This window comes from Myotis yumanensis, unplaced genomic scaffold (assembly GCF_028538775.1).
Source record: "Myotis yumanensis isolate MYYU_CA2020_CCGP unplaced genomic scaffold, mMyoYum1.0.hap1 SCAF_4, whole genome shotgun sequence".
NCBI classification, from domain to species: Eukaryota; Metazoa; Chordata; class Mammalia; order Chiroptera; family Vespertilionidae; genus Myotis; species Myotis yumanensis.
The window spans coordinates 20,642,630-20,667,546 of NW_027223755.1; the positions used below are offsets into that span (position 1 = coordinate 20,642,630).

Consider the following 24,917-nt stretch of genomic DNA (forward strand, 5'->3'; position numbering starts at 1 on the left):
GCAGCTTGCGAGCCACATGCGGCTCTTTGGCCCCTTGAGTGTGGCTCTTCCTAAGACTTAGGAGTACCCTAATTAAGTTAATAACAATGTAACTACCTATATAGTTTAAGTTTAAAAAATTTGGCTCTCAAAAGAAATTTCAATCGTTGTACTGTTGATATTTGGCCCTGTTGACTAATGAGTTTGCTGACCACTGTACTAAGTAATATCAGATGAATGTTAATACTAAAAATTGTAGCTTTCTTGTTGCTCTTCACTTTTATATTTGAACTAGAGGCCTGGTGCACGAGATTCGTGCACTGGGAGGTGGGGTCCCTCAGCCCAGCCTGCACCCTCTTGCAGTCCAGGAACCCTTGGGGATGTCCACCTGCAGACTTAAGGCCGCAGTCAGACATCCCTCTTGCAGTCCAGGGTTCTCGCAGTCCGGGACCCCTCGCTCCTTACCTCCCACCTGCAGCAGAGGCGGGAGAGGCTCCTGCCACTGCCATTGTGCTCACCAGCCGTGAGCCTGGCTTTTGACTGAGCAGCACCCCCCCTGTGGATGAGCACTGACCACCAGAGGGCATCTCTTGCATTGAGCGTCTTCTCCCTGGTGGTCAGTGCGCATCATAGCAACTGGTCATTCCGCCGTTCAGTTTATTTGCATACTAGCCTTTTATTATATAGGATGTTAGTTATCAATACTTGAATTTATTAAACATTTAACTGAATAAAATCAGTTGTTTCTATTACTGAGAGGTGGGATTATGAATTATGTGTCAAATACCTTACAGCATCTACTTTGAAATATCTTTTATATTGATTTGACCTTGTGCTATTTTATTATGTGAGACATTAAGTTTTCTTTAAATGGAGAAAAAAATGTCAGATTATTGAGGCTTTAGTTCCTCAGTAACACCTGTTCTTCGGTGTGAAACATTTGTGCCACAAATCTTTAAGAAGAATTTTATGTTAATGCTGACCTTTTCTTTCCTTGAGGAAAACCTATTAAAAATTCACAACCTGCTATGTTCCTTGTAAATTCACAAGCAGATAAAGGACATGGCAAGATACATGACAATTAATGAAAATAGAACAACTGGTGCTGGGCTGCACATTTAAAAGTCATTTTCCTGATTTAACTTTTTTATTTAGATGTGGTTAATTATAACTCACTGCTTATACTGAGCAGTTTCATAATTAAAGCTGAACAAGCCATTGAATTTAAAGTCATATTTTAAGTGCAGATAATTTAATGAAATCTGATCATTTAAAATGTGGCATGTTTCTGATAATTTTACATTTCATACATAACATTCATCTTAAGATAATTTGCCTACAATTTTATAAGGTAAAAGTGGTCTTGTGGCAATATATAGTTTAAGGCTGTCTTTATTTTATTTTTTACTAGAGGCCCAGTGAACAAAATTCATGCAAGGGTAGGGTCCCTAGGCCTGGCCCATGATCAGAGCCGATCAGGTTCCCCGCCTCCCCACCTACCCGCCTCCCTGCCTCCTCCTTCCCTAGCTCCCTCAGCACCCTGCTGCCACTGCTGGTCACCCGCCATGTTCCGCGCCAACCCCTGGTGGTCAGCACACATCATAGCGAGTGAGTGAACTCCCATTCTCCCAGTCAAACTCCCAAGGGGACACTTTGTATATTAGCTTTTTATAAATATAGATTTTTAGACTAAAAGAAGAAACTGAGATTCAATCGATTTTTTATCTCACAGAATTAAAGTAAGATTACACTTCAGGATAGGTACTATGTTGATGGAAACTTTACCACTTAATATCAGCTCACTTTTATTTTTCAGTTCCTCACATTAAATGAGAAATTATATTTACGAAGTACAGGAAAAATATGTGATTTGTTACCAAAAGGATAATCTATAAAAAATTTGATATTTTCACTCTTCATTTAAAGAAAAATGAAGAGCAATTCTTAAAAAGTGAATAAATATCTATCAATTCTGTCTGTAAAAGTTTGATTACTAGTTCAGAAAAACTTACATTGCACGAGATTCTTTCTCACTCAGAAATATTGATGCCTTTTGGATATTGGTAATTGTTGGTATTTGGTTATATTTCAAAAATGGATGGACCTGGAGATTACTATGTTGAGTGATAAGCCAGTCAGAGAAAAACAAATATCATATGATCTGCCTTATATGTGGAAGCTAATGAACAAAATAAACTGACAAACAAAATAGAAACAGGCATTGATACATGAAACAGATGACAGCTGTCAGAGGGGCGGGGATAGCGGAGGACTGGATAAAAGAAGCCGACATGATTGGTCAAAGAATATATATGCAAAGCCCTTGGGCACAGACAACAGTGCGATGGTGGCCAGAGGGAAGAGGGGTATGATGCTGGGTGGAGGTGGGCAAAGAATAGGAAAATGGGGACATCTGTAATAGTATCAACAATAATAATAAAATGAGAAAAACTGGGAAAATTTTGAAAAATTAGAATTATATTAGTAAGATTACATTGCTGTTAAATGGTTGGGCTAGCTCTTTGAAGGATAAATTTTGATGACTGCATCACAATGACTGTAACATTCATTCTCCAATTTAACAACTTCTATTTTTGTGTGTGTTCATTAACTTTAAAAAATCTAGAAATTGTTAAATAGATTTACTAATGCACAGTTATAATTTTATGCCTGCTGTTCTTCCAAATAGCCAATAAATTCTATATTTGTTTTTTTTTTTTAAATCCAGATTGTGGCAAATATGCTATGCTATTCTGGTAGCATCCTCATTAGCATTTTGCTCTTTCTGCTCTAGTGAGTAAGATAATATCAGATGTAAAAAAAGGAATTCAATGAAATAACTTTAAATTTACAACCAATAAGACATTTAGAGAAGACGGCCCAGTATCAGGAAGCAGCTGAAAACATGGTAAAGCACGTAAACACAGTCTGGTCAGAAATAAATAAGTGGTTACTCATTTTGTTGAGCCTGGAGGGAAAAGGAAAAAAAGGTGGGAACTCTTGAAATGGAGTATACGAAAGTTACAGAGAAGACTGAACATTATTTTAATACTAGAGACCCGGTGCATAAAATTCATGCACGGGTAGGGTCCCTACACCTGGCGGGCGATCAGCACCCATCTGTGAGGTGACCGGAGGGGCGATTGGGGGGCCCCCACTGTCATCCACCTTGGCTGGCCTGGGGCCTGTGGGTGGGGGCAGCTTCTGCGTTGAGCGTCTGCCCCCTGGTGGTCAGGGCACATCATAGTGACCCATCATTGCACCACTGGTTCCACAGTTTGGTCAATGTGCATATTAGCCTTTTATTATATAGGATTGATAATATAGAAAAATATAAATGAAGTGTTATGAATCCAAATGAAACCATTACTTTCCATCAAAAATAGAAATGAGAAATAAAGCTTAACAATGGAATGGATTGTAAAAATATTTATGGTCATTTTAAAATAACACACATATATAATTTATTATTTTTATTTTTAACTTTATTTTTATTTTTGACACTATTATAGATGTCCCCATTCCCCCCCCCCCCTTTGCCCACCTCCACCCAGTCCCTGTCCTCCTTCCCTCTGGCCATCAACAAATATATAATTTAGATTGATAAGTACTTTCCTGAACACTCTCTTTCTGGGGCCAGAGAAAAGCACAGAGGATGAAACAATGGATGGACAATGATGTCTATATGGCTTGGTGTCTGGCATAAAAAATAAGTGATTTATTTTCCACATTTGAGAGGGTTCTCTAAAGATCTCCTCCAAGAGAAAAAAAGAACCTCAGTGAGGTCTAGGTTTAATAACTTGAGATTCCTCTTCCCATCTGGTCTCCCAAGAGTGCAACCAGTTGAAAATTGGCCTTGTTTCACGGGCCACCCTGACTGGTGAGTCTAATCTGGGCTGGTCCTAAAGTACTGGGGGCTCTCCTTAAAGAAATGAGGGATTACTCAGGACCCTACAACAGGTCAGATTTCTTTTCTTTGTCTATAAAATTCAACACATCTCCTGCTAAACTACTGCTGACTTACACCTTAAAGTGTCTTAAGAAGGGTACATTTCTTTGCTAGTACTGTAAAGATATCGAGATTACATTGAAGACATTTATTTAAGTTTTGCATATATATATATATATATATATATATATATATATATATATATATATATTTTACAGGACATCATCTGCCTCAAGACCTTAAATGCTATGTATAATATACAGTAAAAACATTCTTTCTAATAATTAATTTATCCTTTTTAGAGAGAGTTATTGGAAAATATTTTAGATAAGGTTTATATTCTTCTAGAAGCCTGGCATCTTCCTTCTTACAGTTTTGAAAATCACTGAATTAAAAAAAAATCTTGAGGTGTGCAAATGACATTGAACATTGTATACCTATTTTCCCTCCCAACTTCAAGGAGTCTTCTTAAGCATTTTGGATGTAAAATATAGGAATATATCTATCAACACATGTCTAAAAATGTAAGTAAATGCAAAATACTTAAAACCATGAGATTTCTTTTGATTAATAAGATAGAAGAAATTAGAGAAAAAATAACAAATGATCACCCCTTTCCTCTGGGCTACAGTGGCAGCTGAAAATATTTCCTCCTTCCTTTGTGCCCATAAAGGTGCAGGGATAAATACTGTAAGAGGAGAGAAGGCTAGGGATAGGTATTTATTGAAGGAGTTGACTTAAATAAGTATTTCTTGAACTAGATTGAACTAAGATAAACTAAACTGAAGATAAACTAAATTGTGCTATTTTAGGAGTTAGAGGTTTTAAAGACTTTTGCTAGAGGCAAAATCTCTTGGGTTTCTAAGGCTTGTAAAAGTGCTTTTATCTTGAAATCTATAGAGTAACAAGTACCTAATTGGATGTCCAAAAGAGAAAGACCAGGCAGCTGCATGTTCTTTCTAGGGGTTATGGTCAAGGAGGAGAAAAATTAAAACAAGTTTGGAACTTTACATTTATTGTTATTTTTAAGGCAGTGAATGAAATGATAATCTAAAAAGGGATAGGAACCCCTACCCTAGGAAAAATTTGCACGTTTGTGTGTCTGTGTGTAAAATATAATGTTTATGTGATATCAGGGGGCTCAATTATCCTCTAAAATATAGCCATAGACCACTAAATTTAAAAAAAGAATGCTTAGTCTAGTTCAGCTTTCTATGTTTTACAGTCTGGTCAGTAATAAATAACTAAATAAATCAAGTAAATGTCCTAGTCAAGAGAGGAGATTGTTGAGGTTGTTGCCTTAGCTGCTTGGGCTTGGTGTATAGAATGTCAGCCTGAGGACGGCAGGGTCCCCTGTTCAATTCTGGTCAAGGGCACATGCTCAGGTTGTGGGCTCAATCCCCAATAGGGGGCGTGCAGGAGGCAGCCAATCAACGATTCTCTCTCATCATTGATGTTTCTATCTCTCTCTCTCTCTCCTTTCCTCTCTGAAATCAATAAAAATGTATTAACAAAAAATGAGATTGTTCCTTTGGCTGAGACATTCATATCTTCATCAAATTATAAAACCTATTCCACAAACTTACCAGAAAATGCATGCCTCTATCACTTGTATCCTTCCACATTAAGTTGATGTAGCCACCCTATAAATTCTTACTCTTCTATCAAGTTCCTATTTATGCCTTATATCCTATATGAGGCCCATTTTCAAGCTCTTTTGAAAGGCTAACTTGACCTCTCTTCCCTTCCTAATTTGTGTTTAAAAACAGAATTCTAACTTGTGTGTTTGTATGCATATGCATATATGCACCTAATTTTATAACACCTAGACAAATTTTAAACTATTATTTTTATGTCTTTATGGAGCTACAAGTATATTTATTTTGAGGATAATATATATTCTGTTCTTTTGGACTCCGAACATTTCACTGTACACACACACAGAATTATTTATTTGTAGGAGGGATGGACATAAAAAAGTCAAGTGCCACAGACATGAGAACTAACGAGTTCATTTTGTGCTACTGATTTGAAAAGGCTGATCATTCTGGATGGAGTAAAATTGAACTAGAAGCCCATAATAAAAAGTGGGGATTGATCACCCCATATTATAAGTACAAATGTACATAAAATCATTCTTCATATTGAAAAAGACTGTGCTGCAAGTTAGATAGAAATTTCAGTTAACTTTGAGATTGAATCAGTGAAATATGATATCTACATGAATTACTGGGATACAAATTTAATTTTTTTTAGTAATAGCTTAAGCTATTACTAGAAATGTGAATCTAAATTTGTCTCTGAAACTATATGATAAATCATTATAGACACTGTATTTTATCATAGTTAATAATAAACAGGACAACATTCCTACTGACAAAATATAGAACAGCCAAATAGATTACCAAAACAAACAAACAAACAAACAAAAAACCACACATATTATCAAGGACAAATCAGTATGCAAACCAGGAGAATTGAGTGGACTAAAACCTGAGAAGAGAGAATTGTACAAAGGAGAACTGTGGATTGCCAGCTGTTTTTTTTTCTCAGGGGAATTTGCCTTTCTGGGCCTGGACTTGGAGCTAATATCTGTGATTGACCCAAGAAGAAGATAGTTGTGGCATAAGAAGAAATGAAGGTGGGTGGAGGTAGGCAAAGGGTGGGGGGAAAGAGCTCACCTGCAATTTTGCCAATAGGTTTTCTATTAGAAGCGCATTAGGCCTTCTGGATTTATCCTTCACTGTTTTATTCATATCACCCCCTTTTAACATTGGCTTTGACTATTTATCATGTGAAATAAAATACATGTTTCAAATGATTCTTTTTATAAAAATGTCCTACATTTTTCCACTTCCTTAGAAATTTTAATTTAATTATTCTAAAGTTCTTTACTCTCTGTGACTTATTTCTTGGTACCCCAGAGAGGGATGCTCTATTTATTAAATGAGATTCTTCTTTTTTAATGCTGTGGGATTTTCTAAAGTGTTAGTGACATTTTGCGATTCTTTTACATTTGCGTAAAAGGTTCATTAGAGGCTTAAATGACTTTTCTCCTTCCTTACAAGCCTGACCAGTAAATGAGCATGAGGACTGCATGCTTTTCAAAGAGGATTGTCAAACAGACCCTAAGTAGTACGTTATGGCAGCTGCTAGGTGGGCTTGCCACATTTCATAGATTTGTCCACTAAAGACACAATGAACACAAATAGATTGAGATGGTTTACTAGGTTAAGCAGAGAAGACATCCAAAGCTTCAGGTTTGCATCAGTTTCCCTTGCTCCCCAAGTCCCAAGGGGAGTGATGTAGCCTCACAGATCAACTGTGCATGTGAGTTGGTGTCACAGCTGAGAGACACTGTGCTCAGGAAACCGCATGGGAATTCCTAGCTTTACCTTTATTCTCTGGAATCTAAGGAAACCTGCATGGGGATTCTACCATCCTGGAATGCCCCTGGGTAGCCGGCTAGTTTCTATTTGTACTATCCTGGAATGTAAATTAATCTAAGCAAATTGGGTGTGTTAATACCTAGAAGTGAAAAAAAATGTGAGAAATTTATGAAAAGTTGTCTTCCAGCAAGAATAGAATATGTCTATTGGAATCGAGAACTTCAAAATAAGTTGCACACATGGGAAATGGGAAGGTAATGTGGTCCCATGTCCACTATAATGCACAGATACTGGTATTACTAATACTCAATTTGAGAGCCAAAATCTTTTCCAGGAAGATATGTGATTGAATGTTTTGCTTGTGCTATTAATAGAGATGTAAGTGGGGAGGTAGGGAAGAGAAGCCAATCTACACAGCTGATTGTGGAGGAGAAATTGCACAAAATAACCAATGAGTGCAAAATGAAGTTGAAATCAACACTAACTTCCATGTCAGCTTTCTCCTATACTACGCTCATTGTCTACTGCAGTTCTGGTGGTTGGTGTAGCTATCACAGTGACCCATTCCACTTTAGGTTGCCCATAAAGTCTTCATAATTTTTGTTTATCTGAATTCTCATCAGCTTGTTCACAAAAGTATTTTACATATACTCTGACATATTGGAAATGATTTTGAATTTAATTTTAATCTCAAGATTTTTCATATTTCCTTTTAAATATCATAACTCTAAACTATATTTAGAGTTACTGCTTTCAAGTTTGCCTAGGCCACCTCATTTCCTTTGTCTAAATTCTATGAGAAAATATTGATGTGGATAACTGGTGGTGATATGACAAGGGAGATAGATGGTTTTCAGTGTTGGTAGTACTATATTCTACAACTTGAAAACATATAAAAGTGGGGTTATTAAAATCAATTCCTGTATTAATTTTGTATTTACTTTTTACACTTCAATTTAGATACCTCCTATTTACCACTGTTATCACCTTGACAAATTCCTAAATTGTAATTTTCTGGAGTTTTCTGCATTGTGTGTACTTTGACTTTATTGCTAAGTACAAAAGGCTTGATATATTTATTCTCTTTTAATCCCCTTAAAATTATTCTCATTGTCCTTCTTTCTCATTTTCAAATTATATTCATTCTGTTTTTAATAAAATAAAACCAATTGCTAGTTGAAAAAAAATAGTTCAATATATTTCCATATAATTTCACACTTAATTTCATTCATGATCCTCTTAACATAAAAATAAAGACAACACACCATTAAAATTCAATAGCTTAATTTCATTTTTCAGCTAAGTTGTTTCTTGCATTCTTTAGTCATTAGTCAAGGGAGAAGAAAATGAGATGAATTTTCATTCAGTTAAAACAAGAAAAAAAAGTGAGGTTGTCAATAACTTTCTCTGTCTATAAGAATAAATAACTACTTCAGCTTCTGCAGCCTCTGATGATAGTCCAACTAAACCCTCCCTGCTGAATTTAACAATTACTTAAAATGTGTTATAATCCCTAAACAAAATGAGATGAATAAAATGGACTGAAGATACGACTAATGATACATATCAGTTTTCTTAGGCAAAAATTGAATGTAATTGTTAACTCCTTTGAGAAATCATTACAGAAATTGTATATATTTGCTTAAAACTTCTAACCATTCCCCAAATTCAAGGTTTTTTTAAAAAGGCACAACATATAAAAGTAAATTACTTTGAGCCTATTGTAATTTTATGTGATATTAAGCAAAATAAGCATAGGAAAAAGAAAAAGATATTTTTTTAAAAAAATAGAGTTATGTTATAAACCAAATATCACTTAAGTGTTGAAAATCTGTAAGACTATCAGAAAGTAATGTTGAAAATTACTTAAGATTTGAGGCAAATTTCTGTAACTGAGGATGTTTAATACAAAGCTCTTACATTTTATCATTTCAGAATATTTGGCTATACAGAAATTACATATATAAATTACATCACTAAATTTGTTTAGCTGTTCATTATTATAAGTTATTATTTGGATTCTGAATTTTACAGAACATTTAGAATTTCAAATATTCTTATAAACTATTATTTATATTTAGCAAGCAATGACACTATGACAAAATGATTATAAGAAATTAAGTAAAGTAATAATCTATTGGAATGGAAGTGTTTAAAACCATAATTAGTCTGAAAAACTATATTTTTATTTTAGGTGACCACAAGATTTTTCATATTTAAAATCTTGAGTTTATATGGAAAATTCTATCAAATCCCTAAAGGAATTAAATAATCTACATTTTATAGGCCAGATTTCAGTTACTATACAGCTTTGGGTCAGACATGAATTAAATGTATAGCATACTTTCCATGTTTTAAAGTGTGACTCTTTAATATTTTGGTATTTTCATGTCATTGTTGATTTATTTTTATCTCTAAATTTGTGAACATCTGCTATTTACCTTTTGCCTTTAATTTAACATTTTTTGGATGATTTTACATGATCCCAGCTGCTTACCCTTTTAAAAGGCAGATATTCTTACTCTCTGTTGATTAAATTAAAAATAAGGTTATGATGTTTCATTTGGAAATATTTTAAATTCTATGTGTGTTATGTGAGTGTAAGTGTGTGTGTGTGTTTCAATATCCTATGCATTTCCATTGGCTTACACGTGTTGGCATAAGAAACAGGCCAGTAGGAAAATAGGTTGAGAAAGAAGTCCAACCACCAACATAAGCACATAATCAACATGTAATTATTATCTATATGGCCACTTCCATTTCTGAGTGTTTCCTTTAGATTCCTCTTTGCATTTATATAGTTAAAACTGCTTTGAAATATATGAGCTTTTTGTTAGAAGCTATTGTGTTTTTCAATTGATATGCACCCTAAATTTTAACAATGCTGTGCATTAAGATGGGGCATGATAAGAGTTTTAAAATTTTGCCCATTCATCATCTACTTTTGATTTCCGAAATTACAACTTTCGTGAATAGATGCCATTATTTCCTTTAAAAATATGGAAACTAAGACTGATAGATTAGGTCAGTGATCGGCAAACCGCAGCTTGCAAGCCACATGTGGCTCTTTGGCCCCTTGAGTGTGGCTCTTCCACAAAATAGCACGTGTGGGCGTGCACGTACAGTGCGATTGAAACTTCGTGGCCCAGGCGCAGAAGTCGGTTTTCAAAAAGGAGATAGACGAAACAAGTATACGGTTTTCGGAAAGGAGATAGACGAAACAAGTATACAAGATGAGTGTTGATGGGAGAATTGGAAGGGGTCGACCTCAGCGAATGTACCTCAATCAGATTGAGGATGTTTTTAGCAAAGGCCAGATTAGGAGTACCCTAGTTAAGTTAATAACAATGTACCTACCTATATAGTTTAAGTTTAAAAAATTTGGCTCTCAAAAGAAATTTCAATCATTGTACTGTTGATATTTGGCTCTGTTGACTAATGAGTTTGCCGACCACTGGATTAGGTCATAGTTTCAAAGAATTTGGCTGCTAAATTGAAACTTCAGGGTTCTTTATAAACGATTGTCAGCATTTTAAGAGTAAAGGAATTTCAGGTTGAAATGTATTGCTGGTAGATTTATGCATTCAATAAGAGTACTACTGACAAAAATAAAATGTAATAAAGAAAAGTTGTGCTTTCTCTGTGATGTTTTACATCTATTTACTAATATGCTAGAATACTATAGTGAAATAATTCAAGTTTCCTGATAATATAGTACCAAGTTTGAATCCTAGCTGTATAATAATTTAAGAGCTATGTAACTCGATATAATAGCTACCTTCTCTAAGCTTCAGTTTCCTTTTGGTAAAGTAGGAATAGCAATCTTTGTATTACAATATTGTTGTGTAAATTACAGCATCTATAGTGCCTAGCAATAACTGGCATACACTATACCCTCAACTAATTTACTTTTATTACTTAACATTGAAAAGGATTATATATATTCCACTTTTATTTAGTGCTAATATTATGCTTACATATATTAGTAGTAAAAATAATATAAATGACATAATACTTATTAAATTTGAAAATAGACATTTCAGGGGATTAACATACATTTCTTACTATACATTAGTTACTTCAGAAATATGTGCTTGGTACAGATTTGCATTAGATCAAAATGGATCACAGACCTAAATATAAAATGCAAAACTAAAACCTCATGGAAGATAGCATAGGAAAAAACCTAGAGTTAACCTTGGGTTTGCAAATTGCATTTTAGCTACAAAATCACAGGCATAATCCATGAAAGAAAGAATTGATAAACCAGACTTCATTAAAATCAAAATTTCCTGCTTTGCAAAAGACAATATAAAGAGAATGTGAAGATAGAACAAAGAAGAAACAAAATATTTATAAAGAGAATGATAGAGGACTGTTACCCAAAATGTACCAAGAACTCTTAAAAAGCAACAATAAGAAGACCTTAAGAGATAACTTGCCAAGTAAAATATACAAAAGGTAAATAAGGACATGCAAAGACCCTCTACATCAGTGGTTCTCAACCTTCCTAATGCCGCGACCCTTTAATACAGTTCCTCATGTTGTGGTGACCCCCAACCATAAAATTATTTTCGTTGCTACGTCATAACTGCAATTTTGCTCCTGTTATGAATCGTCATGTAAATATATGATATGCCGAATATATTTTCATTGTTACAAATTGAACATAATTAAAGCATAGTGATTAATCACAAAAACAATATGTAATTATATAGGTGTTTTCCGATGGTCTTAGGCAACCCCTGTGAAAGGGTCGTTCAACCCCCAAAGGGGTCGCGACCCACAGGTTGAGAACTGCCGCTCTACATCATTCATCATCAGGAAAATTCAAATTAAAATAACTGAGTTACCACCACACACCTATTCAAATGCCCCAAACCCAGAACATGGACAACACTCTTGCTGGCAAAAATGTGGAACAACAAGAACTCTCATTCACTGCTAGTGAGAATGCAGATAGTGCAGTCACTTGAAAGACATTTTGGAGATTTTTTACAAAACTAAACATGCTTTTACCAATACTGCTCCTTGGGATTTACCCAAAGGAGTTGAAAGCACTTGTGTCCATACAGTAACCTACACTTGGGTGTTTATAGCAGCTGTATTACAGAGGTGGGCAAATGAGATTTACAGGTGTGTGTATGTGAAACAGTTTGTTCTTGTATTATTGTTTATTAATAATTGTATTATTTATCTGTATTACAATTATAAATCTATTTTTTCCCACTCCTGTATAATTGTTAAAGCTTGGAAGCAACTAAGATGTCTTTCCATAGGTGAATGTATAAATAAAATGGTGCACTCGGACAATAAAATATTATTTTTTGCTAAGAAAAATAAACCAGGAAGCCATGAAATAATCTTAAATACATATCACTAAGGGAAAGAAGCCAATTTGAAAAAGGCTACAAAATATTAGATTCTAACTATGTAACACTCTGGAAAAGGCAAAGTTATTGGGAAAGGTAAAAAGACCGTGATTGGCAGGGACTGGAGGTTTGAGGGAAGAGATTAATAGGTGGACCACAGAGGATTTCAGGGCAGTGAAAATACTCTGTAGATAACATAATGATGGGTACCTATCAGTATACCTTTGTTTGAAACTATAGACTATACAATACCAATGTTAACCCTAATGTAAGCATGGACTCTGGGTGATTATAATGTGTCAATGTAGGTTCATGAGTTCTAACAGTTTTACCATGTTATTCAGTGATGTTGATAATATACATGTCCCAGAGTAGGGAGTATGCAGAAAATATCTTTGCCTTTACTTCAATATTACTGTGAAACTAAAACTGCTTTAAAAAATAGAGTCTGTAATCAAATAAGTAAATAAACAAGCAATAAATAATTCTATGAGAAAATTATGAAGATAAAATTCAGTGGAAAGAGAAAAAAGACAATACTATATATACTTCTAGTAGTGTTACAGAGAGTTTACTCTGAACTTAATTTAAGGTTAATTGGTGACCACATTCAAACAATCCATCAGTACTAACCTTATTGCATTCTTCTTTTCCTTTATCTCACTCAGTGTAATTTATATTTTAAAGAAGCCAAGGGACAATGACTATAGTAATTAATTAAAAACCAGGATTCAGAACTTTAGGGAAGGCCAGGGTCATGTATCTGTTCTTACTGTGTACCATGTATAGGAATTTAAAATACACCAACCAAAATAAACAAGCAAAATGTTGGCTCTTATTGTTGACCAATAGAATCAAAGTCTTTCTGAGCAGGGCAGCTAAATGGTTATTTGTTATTTTTGTTTCTAATTTGGTAGATGTTTTAAATAAATTCAATAATTACAGATGAATAGATTTGTACTATGTTAGCCTTAACTGTGCACTTCTAGTTTTAGTTTTTATTATAAGCAGCTTTAAAATACTTTTTTAAAAATTAGGCTTGTTATAAAATAAAAATATGTAAAATAGAAATCATACAGAAAAACATTCATGTTTTGAATGTGTTACCTCCATAAAGGAATATTGGACATAGAGAATGTAATCTTAATTTGCATTAAAAAATCATTCAAAATGAAATAATTTAAAACAAACATTCTAATTTAAAAATGTGGCTCTGTGATTGAGCGTTGACCTATAAACCAGGAGGTCACAGTTCGATTCCAGTCAGGGCATATGCCCTGGTTGCGGGCTCGATCACCAATTGAAGGTGTGCAGAAGGCAGCCATTTGATGATTCTCTCTCATCATGTATGTTTCTATCTCTCTCTCTCCCTCTTTTGAAAATCAATAAAAACATTTTTTTAAAAAGTGGGCAAAGCACTTGAATAGACTTTTCATCAAAAATGAACTACAACCACCAACTTACACCATACACAAAAATAAACTCAAAATGGGTAAAGGACTTAAATGTAAGATAGGAAACCATAAAAATACTAGAGGAATCAAAAGGCAACAAAATTTCAGACATATGCTGAAGCAATTTCTTCACTGATACAGCTCCTAGGGCATTGGAAACTAAAGAGAAAATAAACAAATGGGACTACATCAAAATAAAAAGCTTCTGCACAGCAAAAGAAACCATCAACAAAACAACAAGAAAGCCCACTGCATGGGAGAATATATGTGCCAATGATATCACCGATAAGGGTTTTATCTTCAACAGTTATAGGGAACTCATACAACTTAACAAAAGGAAGATAAACAATCCAATCAAAAAATGGGCAAAGGACCTAAATAGACACCTTTCAAAAGAGGACATTCAGAAAGCCAAGAGACATATGAAAACATGCACAAAGTCACTAATCATCTGAGAGATGCAAATCAAAACAACAATGAGGTACTCTCTCATACCTGTCAGGCTGGCTATCATCAACAAATCAACAAACGACAAGTGCTGGAGAGGATGTGGAGAAAAAGGAACACTCGTGCACTGCTGGTGGGAATGCAGACTGGTGCAGCCACTATGGAAGACAGTATGGAGTTTCCTCAAAAAGTTAAAAATGGAACTCCCATTTGACCCAGTGATCCCACTTCTTGGAATATATCCCAAGAAACCAGAAACACCAATCAGAAAGGATATATGCATCCCTATGTTCATAGCAGCACAATTCACCATAGCTAAGATTTGGAAACAGCCTAAGTGCCCATCAGCAGATGAATGGATTAGAAAACTGTGGTACAACTACACAATGGAATACTATGCTCCTGTAAAAAAGAAGGAATTCTTACCATTTGCAACAGCATGGATGGAACTTGAGGGCATTATGCTAAGTGAAATAAGCCAGTCAATGAAAGAAAAATACCACATGATCTCACTCATTTATGGATAATAAAGACCATTATAAACTGATGAACAAAAATAGATACAGAGGCAGAACAGCATCGAACAGACTGTCAAACTACAGCAGGAAGGCTGGGGAGGGTTGGGGGGGGTGGGGGGGGGGGTAAGAGATCAACCGAAGGACTTGTATGCATGCATATAAGCATAACCTATGGACACAAGACACTGGGGGGGGTGGGGGACACCAGGGGAAGGTCAAGGGGGGAAAAAAAAGGGAGACATATGTAATACTCTTGTAATACCTTAAGCAATAAAACAAAATAAAAAAAATGAACTACAAGAAGTCAATAAACTTATGAAAAAAACACTCAACCTCACTTGTCCTCACCACAAATGATATCACATTAGGATCTCTATTATCAAAAAAAAAAAAAAGTGTTGGCAAGAATGTGGAGAACTCAGAACCCTTTTGTATTGCTGGTGAAATGTAAAATGGTTCAGCCACTCTGGAAAACAGTATGGTGGTTCCTCAAAAGAATAAATATGGAATTATTATAACACAGAAATTCCATATATAGATATACACACAAGAGAATTGAAAGCTACAACTTGAAATACATTTGTACAACAATGGCCACAGCACCATTATTTACAATAGCCAAAAAGTAATCATAAAATAAATTTCCATTGACAGATGAACACATAAACAAAATACTAGTAATAGCATACATGTACCATACAGTATTATTCAGCCTTAAATGGGAATAGATTTCTGATATATACTGCAACATGAACTTTTAAAAGATTATGTTAAGTTAAATAAGCCAGAGAAACAAGTATTATGTGTTTTCACCAATATAAAATACCTAGAATGGGCAAATTCTTAGAGGCAGAAAATATAATGGTAATTTCTAGGAGCTCGGGAGAGGGAGTAAAAGGAAGTTTTTGCTCTGTGGGTACAGTTTCAGTTTGGGATGAAAATGCTCTAGAGATGGTGTTACTGGTTGCACCATAAAGTCCATGTACTTAATGCCATTGAGTATACCCTGAAAAATAGTTAAATTGGTAAATTTTATGTTATATATATATATATATATATATATATATATATATATATAACTACAATAATGAAAAAATAATTTTAGGAACTTCATTAGCATACTGATTTTAATATATATGATGTGTAAAGCCTTTTTACACATGCTAAAATAAATGCAATAAATGCATGCCTCTAGAGACCCACTGAGATATTTTAAAAATAATTTCTATTGTCAACAGATTTCCCTCAGAACCATTAACGTAATTTCTAAAATAATTTGTGCAAATTTATGTTATCTCAAATATTTTCATATGTTTTCTTAATTTAAATAGTTCAATTTTTACAAACTTTTAGTAGACTTGGTAATTTATTTCAAATATATCTATTTTTTTGAATTGTTACATTTTTCTGGTGAGATACTATTGTCTATGTGTGTGTCTGTTTGAGCAAGTGTGTTTTCCTTGAGATTTATTTTTTTCCAAAAATGTTATAATTTTTCTATTCAATTGGCAATTCATTATTTTCTTAGAGATATTATTTCTGTAAGAACTTTTTCAGATGACTTTAAAAGTGATAAAATATTTCTATTCAATCTTGTTTGAAATGAAAACGATCAGGTTAACATAATTATTTGTGTTTGTGTATAGAATTACCAGCTCCAGTTTGGCCTGGAATGTTGCTCCAGCGGAGTGAAATCCCCTCAACTTCCGGAGCTGCCTCACTCCAGGTCAGCATTTCTGAGGGAAACCCATATCAGAAATCTGATAGAGCTAAAAGTGTAAGGGTCTAGAGAATATTTAAAACCCAGAGAACCCATGAGTTGAGCTTTAGGCCAGAGGACTTGCATCACTGACTGACTCTCTTTGTCCGACCCTAATTCTTACATCTCCCTTCCACAGGTGTTTATGATAACTCCCTAATATATATTCTGAAAGATTGCTTCTTGCAACACCTAAAATATACACTTTTGCTTGTCATCTGACTACTGCAAAGAATTTATACTAGTGAAATGTTTTCTGCATTTCTGTCTAATCAGATCTCAAGATTTAAAACCTGTCTCCAGCCCTATCAGGGTTGACTCTGCAGATAGAGTTTCTGCCTGAGGACTGAAGGGTCCCAGGTTTGATTCAGGTCAAGGGCAAGCACCTAGGTTGCAGGCTAGATCCCCAGCCCTGGTCCTGGGTGAACGCAGGACGCAACCAATCAATGTATCTCTCTCATCATTGATGTTTCTATCTCTCTCCCTCTTCCTTTCTCTCTGAAATCAATACAAAATACATATATATTTTTTTAAATATATTTTTATTGATTTTTTACAGAGAGGAAGGGAGAGAAATAGAGAGTCAGAAACATCGATGAGAGAGAAACATCGATCAGCTGCCTCCTGCACAGCTCCCACTGGGGATGTGCCCGCAACCCAAGTACATGCCCTTGACCGGAATCGAACCTGGGACCCTTCAGTCCGCAGGCCGACGCTCTATCCACTGAGCCAAACTGGTTTTGGCCATATTTAAAAATTTTAAAAGAACTGTCTCTAGAATATCTGGAAAATATATGCTTATGATTCTTTTGGGCTTCATTTTTTTAATCTAATTTGCATTGGCAGCATTTAAGTTTTATCAATTAGTAACAATGTACTTTTTTGAATGCTTTAAAATCATTGTGACATCCAAAGGCAGTTTTGACCTGGCTAGATTCTTTGTAATGTGAGATGAACAATGTAGTAATTAGTATTTGCTGGTTTTGAAGTTCTGCTAGTTTATTACCTATTATAATAAAGATTTGTTCCTGTTAGCTTTATTCAACATTTGATCTTAAGAAAAGAAATAGTGCCCATTAACACATTCTTCCTTTTTGAAATTGCATATTATTGAAAATGGAATTTTGCCTTAGTAAATAACCAATTTCAAAGTTTTGAGAGAAAACTAATCCTCTCTCACTTTCCTGTGGCATCCATCATAATCAGCATCTCAATAGTCAGTTATGGATTGTATATAAAGGATAAACATATTAATTGATATGATTTAGTGCATTGAATAGTGAAATTCATGATGAACCTTCAAGACTGTATAGACAATGGGAAAATTTTTAAGCTAAATTTTTTTTAATAGGAGGTAAGATATAAAAGAAAGAGCTTCAATTAAATTAAGAAGAGATTGATTAATATTAAAAAGCCACAGAGATCAGCCATAATAAAATTCCTCAAAGAAAAAATATAAATGAGAAAACTGTGACAGGAAAATAAATTAATTTAAGTCTCAGGTCAAAAAACATTATTATTCAGTTTTGAGTCAGTATAAGAATAATAAAATAGTTAAGAAATTCCATGAGAACTGTAGTTAAGCTAGAAGGGGGATAGATTACAAAATTTTATTTAGTATTTACATACAACATGCCAGAAAACATACTTATGTATACATAAATTATTATATTACATTTCAGCAATATGTTCATGAAAGAAATGCTAATTTACAGTGGTAAGTTGGCAACTTATTAACAACTAGCTCTCCAGAGGCAGGATTCCTAATTTGTGTGTCTGCCAATTCCTGTGGTGTAACTATTACACTATACTCAATTTTAAAACTGTCACCATGGCATCAACTGGCATGAAAAACATCATGAAAAACTAACGATGAACTTCATCAGCCCAGCAGGATACAGTATAACAATACTGCCATGTCTAGTTTAAAAATAAAGACTAATAAAAATCCTAAATACAGGAAAGGGTAGACTCAAATTTATGTTTTTCAAAAACTCAGACTTTTACTAAGCCAGTTCTGAAAACAAAACAAAACAAAAAGTTGTCTGCATGGCTATTGCAAATGTTATCCTAGAGCTCTGGTTTGGCCAGCTGACAACATTTATTTGGAGCTTAAAAGGATCTAAGAAACCCAATGGCAGAGCTAGAGGAATGAAGTCCACCATACTGTGGACATCCAGAAAAGAGCCTTACGACTTTGAAACTTGTCTTTCAACTCTCAGTTTAAAAATAACAACATACCTATAGAGAAGGTATCCTTCTTCCTATTTTTCAAAACAGAGGATTTTAGGAGATCAAGAAAGAAAAACAACAGCTCAGTTTTAGGAAAAAAAAAAAACAAGTGATGACTTAAGGCTACCTATATGCAGTGAATTTTAAAAGAGCAGGAGGGAAATACATTAAGAGAGGATATCTGGAGTTGAGGATCTAAAAAAAAAGTTGGCCGAGTTCAATGTGACAAAATACTTGGTATTACATAGAAAGAAAAAATCAACACCATCTTATTTAGAAAAAAGGAAATGGTTACATGGGCTGGTGGCAGAAGTAAAGAGCACCGTTTTTAGTACACACATGGCAGGGTAAAATGAGTCACACAGAAGAGTCGTATTTGCAGGAAGCTATGTTGGCATGAGACTCTAAGAGATGAGAAATCTACATTTTGAACTGTCCTAGAGCTTCTAATTTGAGTCAGTCACAAAGAATTAAAATCAAAGCTCTTGCCTGTATTCACACCATATTCACATCTAGATCACAACACATTCACACATAGAGTGGGTTCTTGTCTTCCACTCTTCTCTCTCCTTTACGTATTGCCTGGACAGGACAAAACTGGACTCAGACAAAACTTGTATTCAATGAGCAGATAAATAGGTGCAATCATACACTCAACATATCACATTAAAAATATATATGAAAATACTTTGATTTAATAGATGAGAAGTGAAGGCAAGGAGGAGATACTTGATTTAACCACTGACAGAAAATTACTGGCAGAAACAAGGTCTTCTGATTAGTAGTTATATTATTTTTCTAACTTTCCCTCTGCTTTAACCAAATGAGAAGTAAGGTGTTTTAATTTTCCTTTGCTTTAACACAGAGGTGGGCAAACTTTTTGACTCGAGGGCCACAATGGGTTCTTAAACTGGACCGGAGGGCCGAAACAAAAGCATGGATGGAGTGTTTGTGTGAACAAATATAAATTCAAAATAAACATCATTACATAAAAGGGTACGGTCTTTTTTTTTTTTTTAGTTTTATTCATTTCAAACGGGGCGGATCCGGCCCGCGGGCCGTAGTTTGCCCACGGCTGCTTTAATATCTTAAGCAGAAATTGGTTTTTATCTGATAAACTAGAGGCCTGGTGCACAAAACTTTGTGCACTCAGGGGGGTCACTCAGCCAGGCCTGTTACCTCTTGCAGTCTGGGACCACTTGGTGGATGTCCACCTCCTGGCTTAGGCATGCTCCCCAGGGGATTTGACCTAGCTGGCAATCAGACATCTCTCTGGCAGCCCGGGAGCCCTCAGGGGATGTCCACTTGCCAGCGGGGAGCAGGCCTAAGCTGAAGTTGGACATCCTTAGCGCTGCTGAGGAGGCGGGAGAGGCTTCTGCCACCACCACTGTGCTGGCAGCTGTCAGACTGGCTTGTGGCTGAGCAGAACTCCCCCTGTGGGAGCGCACTGATCACCAGAGGGTAGCTTTGGCATTGTGCGTCTGACCTCTGGTGTTCAGTGTGTGTCATAGTGAATAGTCATTCCCAGTCGTTCTGCTGTTAGGGTCAGTTTGCATATTACCCTCTTATTATATAGGATAGAGGCCTGTTGCATGGGTGGGGGCCGGCTGGTTTGCCCTGAAGGGTGTCCCAGATCAGGTAGGGGTCCTGCTGGGGTGCCTGGCCAGCCTGGATGAGGGGCTGAGGGCTGTTTTCAGGCTGGCCACACCCCCTTCAGGGTGGGAGTCCCCACTGGAGTGCCTGGCCAGCCTGGGTGAGGGGCTGATGGCTGTTTGCAGGCTGGTCACAGCCCTCAGCCACCCAAGCTCCCAGTGGAGGCTGGCTGGAAGCAGGTATCTGGGATTTACTTAGCTTCTATAATTGAAACTTTGTTGCCTTGAGCAGAGGCTACAGCCAGCCAGGGCAGGAGGGAAGCTTGGCTTCCTCCATCACCGGGGCAACCAAGCCTCCTGCTTGCTCCAGCTCCATGGCTGCCAGCCGCCATCCTGGTTGGGTTAATTTGCATATAATCATTCTGATTGGCTGGAGGTCGTGGCTTGGGGCATAGCAAAGGTATGGTCAATATGCATGTTTCTCTTTTATTAGATTAGATTATATGCCATTCATTCTTTATAGTAGTGGTTCTCAACATTCTGGTGCTTTAAATACAGTTCCTCATGTTTGACCCAACCATAAAATTATTTTCGTTGCTACATCATAACTGTAATTTCGCTACTGTTATGAATCATAATGTAAATATCTGATATGCAGGTTAGTCTTAGGCGACCCCTGTGAAATGGTCGTTCGACCGCCAAAGGGGTCTCGACCCACAGGTTGAGAACCCCTGCTTTATAGGATTAGATTGACTAATTTTTTGGCTAATTCTTATTTTCCCCCTCTTCATGCATATGCATTTTAGTATTGTTCTTACTCCACCAGTGTAATTCTCTCCACTGTCCCTATTCTGAGCTCAATATACATTTCTCATGACAACGTGTGTCTATCACCATCTTCCTATGTCTAGTAATTGGGGCACATATTACTCCTATGTCTAAACTAATCTGAAAGAAGGATGAATGTAATAAGTTCATTAGAAGTGATGTTGGAAAGAATATCTGGGGAACTTTTAATTTTTTATACTTCATGAAGAAAATATGTCTTAGCCTCAACTTATAATCATTATGACATATGTTTATTGAAATAATCTACATTGCATATTGCCTTTTTGGCTTATATAAATTTATGTTTACATCTAAAATAAAATTTTAATTGTGTAAGTTATTAATGCTATATAAATAATTAATAAGTAGTTAATATATGTATATATTACAGAATAGATAAGAAAATTTTTAAATAGCTATTTCAAAGGTCATGACATAAAAGACAAAAGGGATTAAAAATGACACTATGTACATTAGAGGCAAACTCAGAGCTACAACATCTAATATTTCTGTTAATCTAGTAGTTCTGCATATACTGTATAGAAAAGAACTGGCAAACACATTTCATGAATTCCTTAGCTCTATTGTCATTAAAGAGTGTTCTGATTTGATTTTTAAAGCAGAGTACAGAAGATATCAAAATGGAAAAATCTGAAGTATACACCAGCTTTAATTGCACATAGTGATGTAAAATTCTAGATTAGTTTTCCCTACCAAGAGCCAAGTGGAATCAGATGACTCTGGGAATTTAATTCAATAGAAATCAGGTCAATTCAATCAATTAACAATAAGCTCTACTATAACAGCTGGAAACAAAGAGCAATAGAAAGTTCTTGATTTCATTGTGTTAATATTCTTTGGGGAGAGAATAAATAAAACTACATATGAAGTAGCTTGAATATCATGAGAGTGCATAAGATAAGTATAATTCAATTTATCAACATTTATTAAATCCTCATTAAGGACTAGATGAAGAAAAATAGATGTGAATAAGCAAATAACTGCTATGCCTAGAAAGAATCAAAGAAAACTATTTATAGTTTATATGGTTCAGGTTTCTATTATATTTTCATGTGGTTAGTTTCATAAACTAAAACTTGCCTATTGCAGCAATCCTAAACTTTACCTTAGCCCTCTGATCTTGGGCATTCAACCAGATGAAGACTGTGACAAGTCACTTCTATATGATTTCTGGTAATACTGCTTAGGCCGCTGTTTCTTTTATTCCTACTAATACTCAATATGACACTTAACCTTTAATATCATTATTCCCATATTGCCAGACACTTAAAAAAGACTAAAATAATTGAAACATGAAAAAAATGTATCAAAATGTTTTAAAATCAATGAACATGTATTCTCTAAAAATAGTTTTTCTTACTACAAAAACTTTTAGCACACTTTTAATTATCTGAATGAAGCTATTAATGTTTGGGTTAATGCAAAAGTCACCAACACATGTATCTATCTATCATAATTTTATAGTGTTTACATGTGATGTATAAACATGTGATTATATCTGTTTTCCTTTTGTTGGTTTGTTTAACTTCTTATTTTTCTTAGACATATTTTCATAGACTGTCCATAAAAATAATAACCCTAACTATTAAAGTGAATTCTTTCTGAAGACATTATCTAACTTTGATTAGATTTAGACAGTTCCAAGAAAAAGATTGGAAATTAATACAATGTAGTGTATAAAAGCAGTTATTATTGCAGTGCTTGTATGTCACATTTCTCATTCCATTCCCAACCACATCTAATTTTCCTTGCTAACGTTTTTAATTAAACAGAATGACAATTCGTTTTTGTCTACAACATATTGCAATAACTAAACTAGTATTGCCCCTTCCTATTTATTTTCATTTATAGAATTTTATCTATTTTGAGACTTAAGAAAAATAAATAGCACATATCTGAAATAAGTTTTCTTATAAATATGAAATTTTATGGCCTTAGGTTATATTTTTAATGACAGTTGCTTTCTCATTCTGTAGAATGTTAACCAACTTTTAAACGTGTCCTTTCTTCCTTACTGAATTCAACAGGAATAGAAGCTATATATTTTTTATATTATTTATATGCACTGTCACTTTAATGACTATACTGACACAGTTTTGTCACTTATTGATTTCTAGCTACGAATTCTAAAATTGCAATTTTTAGTACTGCTTTAATCCATAAGTTAGTGGACAGATTTCTAGGAAATGAATTCCTTTATCATGTTATATTCATTCTTCCCATAGTATTTTAAATTACAATTTATATACTATAAACTAATTTTGCTTTACAAATATTTAGAGAATCAAATTTATAAGAATGATGCTCTTGATGACCTTCAAATTTTCTTTAATAAGACACATAAGGAAAGAATGTAAATATTTGAGATTTCAATAAAAACTTACCTTTCCCACATATTGATAATCAGATCCTGTATATTCTTCCAGTAAGAAAAACTGATTCCACATCCAACCACGTTTTTGACGATGCAGAATTTTGCCATCACTTCTAGGTATGCGTGGACCTAAAATTCGTTGCTGAGGCACAGGAGTCCTTCTGAACATTATCTCTGGAGAGCAGAAGTGTGGCAAGCATACCCAGAGGAGAAACAGTAGCAAAAATCGATCTATTGTCATAGTTCACTTCTTGAAAATTCCCAGTGTGGATGAAGAAAAAGCAGTCTTACTTTATTGGGTTGAATTTTACTGTGTTTCAACTGGTTTCCAACATTTCATCAATGTTTTGTACATGTTTCCAAAAGCTTCAAATAAACAAACAAACAAAAAAGTCAGTTGACAACATTATGAATGTTACCTGTCAGTTTAAACTTAATGTGACAAAGATAAATGGATAATAGCAACCAAAATATTTATTTCCCTTTTTTACATAAAAGAATGATTAATTTGAGAAACACTGCTTGTCTAGTAACATGTCTACAATTTAGAAAATAAAATAGTAAGTGATTTCTTTCAAACACATTCTAAAGATGGGACACATTAAGCTTTTATGGCTTTTTATGTTTTGGCACTTTAACTGTTTTCAGGAATTATAATCTCTATATAGAGTAGAGATTTAGTTAATTTTGCATGTCAATATTTTCAGAGTAATTTAACATAAATTAAAACATTAAAAACAAAATGGTGATATAAATAAACTATAGAAAACATGCAACTGTTCTGCAATGCAATGGTATGTAAATGGTTTTTAAACAGCATCACCCTTTCTTCTAATTTAATCCTGCTCAAATGTTAAAGTAAGGTAAAAAAAAAAAAAAAAAAAAAGTAGGAGTGCCTTCGGCTGAAGACCTCTCCTCTGCTCCCCATAGATTGGTCTGTGGAGCACCTAGTGTTAACTAAAGTAGAAAAACAAAAATCACTACTACAGCAAATCAGTTTGTA

At 34.7% G+C, this 24,917-nt stretch overlaps 1 protein-coding gene across 1 annotated transcript in view; it reads right to left on the minus strand.

The window, feature by feature from the left end:
* CDH10 (cadherin 10) overlaps window positions 1-24,917 on the minus strand; it is a 131,056-nt gene that overhangs the window by 47,762 nt on the left and 58,377 nt on the right. Inside the window, exon 2 of the mRNA XM_070411933.1 lies at window positions 23,925-24,280. Coding sequence (XP_070268034.1) covers window positions 23,925-24,155 — 231 coding nt within the window. The 5' untranslated portion in view covers window positions 24,156-24,280. The remainder of the gene's footprint in view (window positions 1-23,924; window positions 24,281-24,917) is intronic.